This window comes from Typopeltis vanoorti, chromosome 19, assembly GCF_054136105.1.
Source record: "Typopeltis vanoorti isolate ZY-2024b chromosome 19, IOZ_Tvanoo_1.0, whole genome shotgun sequence".
Classification (NCBI taxonomy): Eukaryota; Metazoa; Arthropoda; class Arachnida; order Uropygi; family Thelyphonidae; genus Typopeltis; species Typopeltis vanoorti.
In genome coordinates, this window is record NC_143567.1 from 38,012,488 (window position 1) to 38,025,817 (window position 13,330).

Genomic DNA, 13,330 nt, shown 5'->3' on the forward strand with positions numbered 1-13,330 from the left:
AACACTGGATACTTTTTCAAAAAAAAATGCAGGTGATCCAAAACCAGGAACTTCAACATATAAATATGCAATATCTTTTCGAAGTTTCATATTTTTTCTATATAATTTTGCTTTATTTTCGTTATTATTAATTTTATTTTAACAAATATATATATGTGTATTATCAACGTTTTAAATATAATAATGTTACACATACTTCATGTGCATATTTTTTGACTGCACGGAACATAACTTTGTAACTCCCATTAAAATTGGGTTCGTTTTATGCCCGTTTTTTCAGGAACGGAAGTGAGACATAAACCAAGGGCTGCCTGCATGTGTGCGTGTGTATGTATGTATATACACACACACACACACACACACACAGTTTGGTATTATCTCTAGATCTGTAGGGGATCTAGGAACCTATCTCCCACCAATAAGGGGGAGGGGAAACTACTGTAATGCAATTTCAGGATATTGTGAATATTTTAGCATTGCAGGCAAAAAGGATGTAGCTTTAATGCACCAAATTATGAGATGATGCACTATATTCTTCTTAAGCCTAAGAGGAAGTGAAAGGCTTTTTGGCTTCCTTGAAGACTCATAAAATAGAGAACATTTCATTCACAGAAGACAGAGGATTATGGTTATAAATAAAAGAATGATTAACCATAGTGATAAGAAAGTGTAATTCTGTATAATGCTTTTACCTGCACTTAAGACTGCTGCACTCAAATTTCATTCAGAGTGAGATAAAGAGCAGAGGAATGCTATCTGAAAACGCACCACTTTTATTATCCAGCAAAAGAGGGGATATGGGTTTCACCTTTAGTATTATTATTATTATTCAGGCCTCCATGGAGTCAAAAGACTCAACGAGGGAGGTCCCTCCTAGGAAACACAAAGTCTATCATACCACTCCTTAAATGCATTGACCGTTCTCGCTCTCACCACTCCATCAGGCATTCCATGGTTCAATGCAAAGAAACCACTCCTCACTCTCTTTCTCACAGTTTCCTTTCGTAACTTCCAGGGATGGCCCCCCCTTGTCATGACTCCTTCCCACTGTTCAACCAAGCGAAAGAACTCCCCAGTGTCAACCCTGTAACCACCTCTCAAGAGTTTAAAAGTCTCAATCATATTAAGTATATCATATAAAAGAGGAGATTTAATCAAGAAATATATATCATCATGTGAAAATGTATTTTGAGCAAGAGTACACAATAGATGGATAAGCAGACAATATGCAGATCATGGAAAAAGAGCAGTGGCTGTTTTCTGAACTTAGAAGTGGTAGATACATGGAATTCTTTGCCAGAGTGGGTAGCAGCAAGTTTTTCACTCAGTTCGAAAATTTTAGAAGTTCTAATTATTCTAAAGCAAGACTCAACAGACAGTTAGGCAAGATCTCCCATGATTGCAAAAGTAATCATTAAAGACTGCATTAATTAAAACTGCAAATAATAGCAGTTGGTGTCTTGTGTTTTATATAACAAGTTTGTGAAATATGAAGTACGGGAAAAATTTCTAAAATATGAATTTTCAACATGATTACAATTTAATTATCATAACAGAACAACAACAAAAAAAAAAAAAAGAAAAGAAAAAATGACAATGAATTATTTAAATGTGGATTATTCGTGACATTTTCAATCATTCTGCAATATTCTCTATTAATTTACTATTCTGAATTTGCCATTAATTTTGTTTTTTTAAGCTAAAAAGAACTTACATTCTACCATAAGACAAGTCTATAAGAGTAGATATTAACTGAGACAACAAAAACTAGTAATGGAATCTTAATCAAGCTGGACTATAATAGCATCCTATACAGCTATTACAGAATCCCCCAGACTCTCTTGAATATATTTTTGTAGAAAATAATAATGCACTTAATTATACTGGATTTCATGTAAGTAGTTAAATTTATTTTAAAATATATTGAAATTTACAACCAAGCTTATTTTATTATTAGTTTCCATACATATCCTGTTAAATATATATAAATTTTATTATTCATTTTTCAATTCTAGAGCATTTCTATAAACATAAAATTTGTAGTTCCATAATATTTTTAAATAAAGTGGACTTTTGAGAATGAGTTTTTTGATTTCAAGGAGTTCTGCAACAATAATATTTACAATTCATTATTCAAATAATATAATTTTCCTCTTTATCAAGAATAAACAATACTATATACAATACACTATTAACAAAAAAAATCACATTTTTTTAGCAAGTTATTAAAAGAAAATTAACTCTTTCAAGTACTCTCACTGAAAACTGCATGGAATAAATGTTGTATCCAGTCATTCCTATTACAATTTATTATGAATAAATTTTCAAATAAAAATAGCTCCTTGGATAAATTTTACATAAAAAACCATAATTAGGATAGATTTATCCAGTTATTACTGAGTCACGCATTTAACTGTTTCCAGTATTATACAAAGGATGTACTGTCCCAACATTTTAGGTTATAGGCTATATATTTATTTTTTAAAAAATATCTTTAAAGAACCCAAGAACTAGCTAAATAACACCATGGGGCTATCATCTTTCTGAAAGTATTCAAATTAATAAATACTTATATAAGAGGTTTGCAGAATTCTAAATGCTGAATATAGAAATAACATTAAGCATTGATAGAGTAAAAACAATGTTACTAAGCAACAATATTATTCTTATTTTTTCAGAGCAACAGTACACGCATTTCTGAAGAAATACACATGCACCAGTTTCAAACGTCCACAAACTATTTATAAATTCATTTGAAAATTCTTTTTTCACTCTTAAAAACTTTTATGCTTCTTCAAGATACATCTGGAAGAAAAAAGGAAAAAAAAAACATTCTTTTTTATGATTACAGAAACAAACGAAAAAAAATCATTATAACTTCCATTTTAGTTATTACTTTGAATTAATTTACATGTATTTTAAAAAAAAACATGCAAAGGGAAAAAAAAGCATTAGCAAACATAGATATTAGTAAATTAGAAACATTTTGATTCTATTAACTTTTTACTAGCTTCTATGACCAATGTATGAAAGATTTATATTTTCTTTTCTAAATGTCCCAAATCCACCCAAAGATTGAAAGTGTTATATTTTCAATCCAAAAATGCATGCTACACAATTACTTGGCTATGATATCAAAACAAAAAAATAACTAATATGCAAAGCTAAGGGAAGAAGAAAAAAGTGCTACCCTTAAAAAAACTTCAAGAGAAATGTTTACTTGAATGTCTTCTACCAAGCTCTGATTATTACAGCTGCAAATCCATCTTGAAATTATGAACTCAAATTAAGAAAGTGCCAAAAGAGTGCATATGTGTGTAATTAAATTAAACAAGTGGATGGATTTAAGGTGTGATTTTTATCTAGAAAAAAAGGGGAAAATTAGCAGTCATTTATTCAATAGATGTTAAAGATTTTCAAAAAACCAAAATATTTTAGGTTTTATTTCTGGGAAAATTCCCATGCTACTCCTCTAAGTAAATATTAATTTTATGCCTATTTAGCTTTTTTTTTTCTTCTTCTTTTTTTTTTTTTAAGGAGTACCCTTTTTTATAATGTCATTGGCTTTTTGTTCAGTTTAGGGCATTGCTGAAGTTTTACATAGATAAATATATGAAGAATATAAGAGGGAAAATTCAAGACATACTACCAGCAACATCCTAAAAGATTCATATATTCTATATATTTGTATATTCGAGAAGACAGCCGGCAACATCCTACAAAACTATGTCTGAATTTTCCCTCTTATATTCTTCATATATTTATCTATGTAAAACTTCAGTAATGCCCTAAACTGAGTAAAATGGCAATAACATCATAAACAAAAATACACTAAATAGCCATAAAATTAACCAAAAATGTTTCTTATGAAACAATTTTACAAAAATATTATTGTTGAATAAGTACTATGTAACATCTATAGCTCAGTCAGTATAGACAAAGGCCATTTGGTTGGAAAGACCTAGATTCAATTTCCATCAGTGATGTGAGGAACCTTTATCTGGTATCTTTTGAATAAAGGTGAGTAAGCCGGTCTTATACGGAGGTAGGGGTTTTTTCACCTGGAAACTCGGGTTTTTCGTCCCCCAGAACAGGCAAACAGGCCCTGTGAACACATGCTTCTACAGACATAGGACACCTCCAGGAATAAGGAGTAACCAACCTATTCCGTAGGATTTCAGTTCTGAATACCTACATGGTAAAATGTGTAGGTCTACACGTGAGCATAAATTAGGAAATAAGGATAGGAAGTGCTATGGTGTATGCTGCTTAGTTTCAGACTACAGATAGCAAGCTTACATTTGTAGAACATTCCCATGTACCACTTTCCTTGTTAAAGGAAACCTAGATCAGTTCTCCCCCCCCCCTCCTTCCTGCTCCAATGCAATCCCTTCCTTAATGTACTCTGAATATCCTCCTTTCTACAAACTCATTCCCTTTCCCCCTTTTATATTCTATATATATCCTTCCCTTATCTCCAAAATGATGTCATCAATTACCTCTTTCAACAAACTGCTGTGTTTCACTTTGGGTAAATCCTTGCTTTGCATGTTTCCTTCTGTAATTCAAACATTGTAATTTATAAGTTGGTTGAGATTTGGCACAAGTAGGTGGGCTCAACAAATACAAGCTTGCTATTTATTCATTGTTAGTTGCTGTTTTAAACATTCTCCTTAAAAAAGCAAACATAGAAATATTTTGCCGAATGAACAGATATCACATGCATATTTTGTGAAAAAAAAAAAAACACTGCCAATATTTTCATTTATCATGCAAGTAAACAACAAAGAACTGGGTCTTACCATAGCATAAATATGACGTTCATCTTCTAACTTTATTTTTGGTAGATGAAATATTAAACAATGTTTTCTGCTTTAAAACAGAAGAATAAAGTCCTGGAACAAAACTGATAAGGTTATTATTCTTATTAGTATTATCACGACTTTTATGAAGCTGTGAGATCATGGGCAGTCCACTCGGATTATTGCTATGTTTGTTATATTTTGCTTTTTAAATTCATTCAGTATCAATGCTCTTATCTTTATTATTATTTATATGGACACTCCATATGGAATGCTCACAACCACCTCTGGCAATCCATTCCACTCATTCGCCATAGAGTCAAGACTCATCGTAGGAGACCCACCCTATCCATTAACACAATACCTATCATACATCTCCTTAAACTTATTTACTGGTGGAGCGCTCACAACCACCTCTGGAAATCCATTCTACTCATTCGCCACTCTCCAAGTAAAGAACCTAGTTCATACACCCTTATTAACGACACTCTCAGACAACTTCCAAGTGACTCCCCCCCACACACACACTCTCCACATATCGAAAAATTTCTTTTGTATCAATCTTATAGAATCCCTTTAGTAACTTATAAGATTCTATCATATCCCCTCTCCTCCTGTCAGCTAAACTCTGCAACCCCCACACCTCTATCCTCATAAGGAACATTCCACAGATCTGTCCCCAAGCTTGGTCACTCATCTCTGAATCCTCCCCCCCACCACCTCCTGATCCCCAAGAAACGCAGGTGACCAAACCTGTGCAGCAGTCAACATGTGGCCGAATCGTCATAGGATAAAGACAGATAATAATCTCCCTATCTTTATTTGTCAATGTGTTCTTCAACTGAACTATTTTACCACTTCTTGCAAACTTTAGTGATGTATTTTGCAAACTCACACCAATCTACATGAAAAAGAAAAAAAGCTATTTCACATTCACTTGATAATTATTCTTTTTGTTAAATTTCCAAGAATGGAAGTATGCTACCCTGTTTTATCTCCTCTATTCAATTTCTGCCAAGACCAGATACCTGGGGAAGTATGAAAAAGTTTGGGCAGTGATGGCATTGATATGTTATGGGATCTGATGTGTAAAATAGCCCAACAGGAAAAGATACCAGAGGAATGGAGGAAAAGTATTCTTGTCCCAATCTACAAAGGAAGAGGAGATGTTCAAGGACTGTGGCAACTATAGAGGAATCAAGCTGATGTCACACACATTAAAAATATGGGAAAGAGTAATTGAAGCAAGGTTACGGCAGGAAACGAAAATTGGTGAGGAGCAGTTTGAATTTATGCCAGGAAGAGGGACAACGGATGCAATATTTGCACTAAGGCGATTGATGGAGAAATATAGAGAGATGCAAGTGGATCTGCACATGGTGTTTATAGATCTGGAAAAGGCATACAACAGAGTGGCCAGGCAGGAGATATGGAGGTGTATGAGGAAGAAGGGGGTGTCGGAGAAGTACGTGAGGTTGGTGAAGGAGATGTATGAGGGAACAGAAACTCAGGTCAGGTCTAGTGTCGGCATGACAGAAGGGTTCCCTACTGTCGTAGGGCTACACCAAGGGTCAGCTCTGAGCCCCTACCTCTTTGACCTGGTCATGGATGTACTAGTGGAGGATGTCAAAAAGGAGGCACCATGGAGCATGATGTTTACCGATGACATAGTTCTATGCGAATCATCCCGAGAGAAGCTTGAAAATACCCTGGAAGAGTGGAGAAAGGCATTGGAGGAGAGCGGCATGAGAATTAACCGGGTGAAGACTGAATATATGTCAATGGGGAGTGACGAGGATATCGTCATACGACTCCAGGGTGAAAGGCTAATTTCAGGGAAGAAATTCAAGTACCTTGGGTCGGTTGTCGAGAGGAATGGTGACCTGGATGAGGAAATACAGCACCGAATAACATGCGGTTGGATGAATTGGAGGAAGATGAGCAGGGTCCTGTGCAACAAGAGAGTGAGTTGTAAGAGGAAAGGAAAGTTCTATAAGATGGTGGTGAGGCCGGCGATGCTCCATGGTGCGGAGACGTGGCCTATAACCAAGGTACAGGAGAGGAAGATGGAGGTAGTAGAGATGTGGATGTTGAGATGGATGAGTGGTGTGACAAAGGAGGACAGGATAAGGAATGACTACAATCAGAGGGACGGTTAAGGTGGGACCAATTGGCAAGAAGATACAAGAAAATAGGCTGAGGTGGTTTGGACATGTTGAGAGGAAGGGTGAGGAGTATGTTGGTAAACAAGTGGAGTATATGGAGTTGGAGGGAAGGAGGAAAAGAGGCAGGCCCAAGCTCAGGTGGAGGGATAAGATGACAGAGGATCTTAGGGAGAAAAGATGGAGTCCAAAGGATGCCCTGGACCGGAGAACTTGGAAGAGGAAGGTTAAAGATTCGTGCGCCGACCCTGTTTAACATGGGATAAGGCAGAGTGAAAGAAGAAGATTGAATTTCTGCCATGTTATGCAAAACCTTTATATTGAATTTATAAGATACACTCAATAACTTTAGTAATTATCACAGGTCTCCAATCCCAATCCAAAATAATAGAGAGAGAGAAATAGAAGTGCAGTTAGGATCATTTAAAATTAATAATGAAACAGCTAAAGCAATGAGTATTATGGCTGTCACTTAGAGCAGGGCTGTCCAAAGCGCTGTCTGCGGGCTGGATGAGGCCCGCTGTGCAATTTTGCACCGCCCACCTGTGGGTTTTGATTTTCACAAGCGAAAAAATAAAATAACAATTTGAATCGAATGCATATTAGATATTTTAATTCTATTACTAATCAATAATCTTGATGTTGGTAATTTTATTTGATGGTTTTACATCATTTGTTTTTCAAACATTAGATGAGTCAAAGAAGCGTTCTTGCACTGTTTTGTTTAACATGCATATTCCGGGTGCTCACAGGAACGTGAGCGCCCAGTTGTGTCGCTGCTGCTCACCAAATTACTATATACGCATTGTGATGTGGCTCGGATAAATTTTTTTCTTTTTTTAATGCGGCCCTCGGATTACCTAAGGTTGGACAGCCTTAAGTAATTCAAACATGAATAATAATTATTAATGTTCAGTATTCAGCATTAATGGACTGCAATAATAATTATTAATAACAGTAGAGATTTCATGGTATGTGGTACTACTGTCTCAATGGAGGTCTTAACTTCAATGATCACTAACGTTCCACTAAATGAAACATCTATCATCACCTCTCCTATTTGCCAAGTTATACAATCTACATTTCCTTAACTTCTCATTGTCAGAAGCGGAACGTTAATTCCACTTCTGACAATATCTTAGTTTCTCATCTCTGAATCCTCTACAAAGTTTCATTACTACAAATGCATTATATTTGCACTTCAAAATTCCAATTGGCAATTTCACTTATATGTTCACATTGCCACCCATTTCAAAAGGTTCAATTATGTCAATTGGTTTCTTCACTGTTGTCTATATACATCACAAATGTGCTTAAGTTGTGCAGCCTTGTGTTAGTAACTTATATTAAAAAACACTTATTTTCCACTAAGCCTGTAAAGACATGTGCAACTGCTAGTTAATTTCCCAGTGCAACTCTAAACTTATCATCCTTCTCCTTTATTCCATCAACTTGCTTTGCAAAGTTTTTCTCAAACTTTAACTTCTGTTCATGAAACAAATCAATAGATTCCTTCTTTCTTCTTAACTACTTGTCCACACATGGCACTAATATGCTTTTTACATATTGTGCAAAATTGGTACTCATGTGCATTTTGTAACCTTTTGTTTGTGAAAATAATATATATTAATAAAAAATTACATCTTCCTGAAGTGATTTGGCTTCAACATTACCTCACCTAACTTTGTATCACATGATTAGTCAATAACTAATATCCCCTATCACACCAAATAAAATATCATTAACAAATAAGATAAACAGTAGTGGCTCAAGAAGAGCTTGGAGGATAAACCATTAATTATCTCTCTTCTGGCAGTTTATTACCCCCTCCCCATACATAATCTGATGGTATCTTTCGGCAACTATCTCTTATTCATTTCACTAATCTATCCTAATCTCCCTTATTTTGTGCATCAGAATAGCTATTCAATAACTGATCAAATATTAATGCCCACAAATTAAAACCCAAAAATCACTGTATAACATTTTATATTAAAAATATATCTTATCCATTACATCTGTTGGTTTATTATCATAAAATATAAGTAAATGAAAGTAAGACTTCCCCTTTAAAATTATAAACAGAGAATAAAAAGCAGTCAATTCATTTATACATTCTCTAAAAAGCATGTAGTGATATATATATATATTACCATCAATCTTTCAACACTTTATATTTTTTTCAGGTTTGTTCTCTTCTAGCCCTCTAATATTCCTTCCCCTCAAAGGACTTTGTATGCCAATACCTCTCAAAATGCAAATGAAATAATTCTACTAATAAAATAATCCTGAATTAACCCTTCTCTACAATGACCACTTTACCAACATCACCATCCACCAGAGTCACTTTTTCATAATAATTATTCCTTCTGCTTGCCATGTAGCAGGAGAGTCCTTTTGGATTTACTATGGCCAAAATGGTCAGTCTCTTTTCACATTGTCCTTTTTTTTTTTTAATACTGCCTATAGCAGTACCAAAAGTTTCAATTGAAGACTGAAGTTTGTGTTGGACATCACCAGACAAATCATTTGTCTGGTATGAGGCATAGTACAGTTGCACAAATAGTATTTGTACAGCTCCATTTGCTCAACTGAAGTTCTCTCTTACCATTGTTAATTATCCTGCAACTCACCACTCACTATTTAGTTAAGAAATACTATAATTTTTATTATCATCATCTGACCTTCCAGGCAATGCATTCCAATCACCCTCCATGCAAAAAAAAAAAAAAAAAAATCCACTTTCTATCTCATCATGCTAAAACCATCCCCTTATACAGACAGCTTTTAGGAGGCAACTTCTTATTCTCCCTCCTCCCATCTACCCACATTCTATGAAACCTTTTACATTAATGTGGCAATAACTCCTTATCAACTTATGTCTCCATCATATCCCTTTCCTCCTACCATCAGTTAGACCTTGCAAACTGCATTTTCTCATACTCAACATTTCTGAGACCAAAAACTACCTTAGTCAATCACCTCTGGACCCTGTCCAAAATCATTTCATCCTCTGGAAAAGCAGGCAATCAAATTTGTGCATGGTAGTCCATATGTGGCCTAATCAAGGCCTTATACAATCAAACCATAATCTCCTTTGCATCATTGCTAGAATCTGTTGTGCTCTCCCCACAATTTTAGTAACATGTCTCCTGAATAAAGTTAGGTTAGGTCTTTATCCAAATCACAACCAGATCTCTTATTTCCTCTACCTCCTCCATGATATTCCCACCAACTGTATACGCTGCATCCCATCTATGCTTCCTGAATATTAAAACCTTACACCTTGCAATACTGAAATGGAAATCCCACTCACTTGTCTATTCACACAACCTATCTTCCCATTGAAAACATATCACACTCAAGGAAGTATCATTCTTGAAAAATCTACACCACTCATGTTATTTGTCTTTTGCACTGACCTATTTTGTCTCAGAATGCTGAACCAAGAAACAGAGAATTTAAAACAATAAATAATCTAAAAAAATTAACCAAACACTGCCTACCAATCATAGCTACCACAAAATAAACAAATTAAATTATGACTACTGTCTTCTTACACTTCTTACATCAGTAATAGAGAACTTCAATATGATCTAGAATTTCTACACAAAGAGGAAAAGTTACATCTGACACCATAAACAATCTTACTATCATTCATAGTAAATGTAGATGCCATCATTATGGCTAGCTCCTAACAGTGACTGAACTGAGAAAGAGAAAGTATGGGAGAAGAAGTAGTTTGATAACTTTTAGCTTAATATCAGAAGTTTCAATTAATAATTTAACATTTCAAATGGGGAACAGTGATTTCTTTCAAATGGCAAATATGGATAGCAGATTTCTCTGTTGACAAGGGTGGATCCAAACTTTTTATAGGGAGGCAACTGACAAATATTACAGGGACAACCAAAAACTATTTATTAGGTGTTTTGAATAATATAATTTTTGTGTTATTAATTATTTTAATATAATTCAACTTGCTACTAATAATATTTTAACTATCACATTACAATTAAAAAATTGCTTTATTTTTGTTATTTAATTAAAAATTTACAATTTCTTCTCTTTTGATTTCTTGTGAGACAATTTTCACCCCACCCCCCACCACTCATTCTTTGTATTTTCCCTTAATTCTACAGTATGGTAAAAAAAAAAAGTACTGAATAACTACGATTGCTATGGAGTAAATGGGTTTATTAACAAAGAAATATATGTTTACACCTGATGATATGTACATCCACAACTATCACTGGAATCTTGGTCGAATAAAGCATTAACAACAGTAGATTATATGCTCAAAACGGGCACCTCGTCTTTCAAGACAGGTTTCGCAGCACATGCAAAGGTTCTCTGTCATCTTGGAAAGGGTGGGTTTGGGACATATCGCGTAATTTTATCCCTTAGTTCATCAAGGTTTGAAGGTGGATCATGGTGGAATACCCATTCCTTGGACCATTTGCTCTACCAACTCCATATGAATGAAAATAAAGCTCAACAGTGCTGGCCTGGTTGGTCGAGTGGTTAATGTAGCCACTCTCCAGCCAAGAGGCTGTGGGTTCGAATCCTGCCTAGGCATGATTTTTGTGATTGTCTTCTACCTTCATACATTCATTCATCCAAGTATAGATACACTCTCTCCCAAGATAAACTGGGTCACCATGGGAGAAGTAGACCCAGCCAGCCCTCCTGCAATGGGAGAGGCCTTCACCCTGTAGTGGGAAGAAAACAGGCTGATCATCGTCATCATTAATACTCAATAATAAACATCTTTTCTTCCGTAAACACCACCACTACAGTTAAATGTAATGGTGTAGGCTTTACGTGTGCTCTTCTATTAATGTGCATGAAGTCGAACGGCATATCTCATACAGCATGTACTGAAGTGGCATATCAAAGTTCAGTACTGCTTTTTTTGCACCATACTGCGCTATTGTTTCTATTATTTTAAATCAGTCCTAAAATCTGTATGAATTTTTCTACTCCTGATTCAGTTTTGTGAATATTATCCTATTTGCAGCATTCTTACTTTTCTATATATATTCTGTTCTAGATATACACAGTTCATATTCTGAATATGTGAAATTCTTTGATCTAGAACTCTTGAACAAATGACTGGAGTATGCTTATTCTGACTAACTTAACATGCTAAACCGAATGTTTGAAATTCAAGCCATATATAATGTATATTAAAGGATAATTTACATTTCAATCTGATGAATAATAGAAGTGTGAAATTATTCAATAATGAAGAGTATACTAATTAATAAAATCAAAATAATCCTTTCTTTTAGTGTTGCATGATGATGATCAGCATTCATTTTAAAAATCATGGACTTTACAACCGTGTTATATAAAATGATGTAGATTCTAAGGTTGGTAGATTGGTAGAGCCTCTGCTACTAATGGCTTGCAAAAAGTTAAGAAAGTTTGAGCGCAGTTAGTAGTTGGAAGGGGACCAATTGTTCGATGCTGTTGCCACACTCTCTCTCAATGAGTCTTTGGACTCCCTGGAGGTGTATAATAATAATAATAATAAATTTTTTTTTTCACTAGAGATCATGCCAGTAGAATAATCTGTGATCAAATCATTGTTTCTCTAGTTTACTGTATGTAATGTAACCCAGCTTGTCCTGTATATTTGTATATGCTCCAGATGACGAGCTTAATATGAAGATCAAAACATCGGGAAATTAAGTTTTTTTATAACACGGTTATAAAGTCCATAATTTTTAAAATGAAAATCAAAATAACATTATTCAAATGAAAACTGATCTAAAATTGAGACCTAAATGATTTTTGAACACAGCTTTTAACATGCTGAGAAATATAAATAAAGATTTTAATGCGAAATTATGATATGTATATACTGTTTATATAAATGACAACCGGGAATCAGTTTAATTTGTTTTGATTTACTGAAAAGATATCTATGTACATCTTATAACTCATTTCAACTATTTTCAAACTTTATACAATATTTTCTACAACTGAAAAACAAACATCTCAACTATGTACACAAATACAAAACTAGTGCTAAGATATTCAGAACAATATAAGCACTTAATCTTGATTCATTATTTTATATGAGAAATACAAGAGGTTAAGTATCATTAGTCATATTATTTGACTTCATCCCTGGCTAAGATAGGATAAACTACAAAGGACAATATTTACATTTTTACAAAGCATATTTATTACAAAAATGCAGTATACAGATAAATACAATAATAAGTTATGCATTTGGTAGAAACGATTCGATGTGTGTGTATAGATTAATGATGTGTACACACACCAGTATCATATGGATTCACCTCACAACTACTCCTCTACCACTTTCCCCATAATTTATATGTAAATCATCAC

At 34.3% G+C, this 13,330-nt stretch overlaps 1 protein-coding gene across 1 annotated transcript in view; it reads right to left on the bottom strand.

Moving 5' to 3' along the window:
• Positions 1–1,962: 1,962 nt before the first annotated feature.
• Tab2 (TAK1-associated binding protein 2) overlaps positions 1,963–13,330 on the bottom strand; it is a 171,439-nt gene continuing 160,071 nt past the window's right edge. The window contains exon 8 of the mRNA XM_090409209.1: positions 1,963–2,805. Within this exon, the coding sequence (XP_090265335.1) occupies positions 2,795–2,805 (11 nt within the window). The 3' untranslated portion in view covers positions 1,963–2,794. The remainder of the gene's footprint in view (positions 2,806–13,330) is intronic.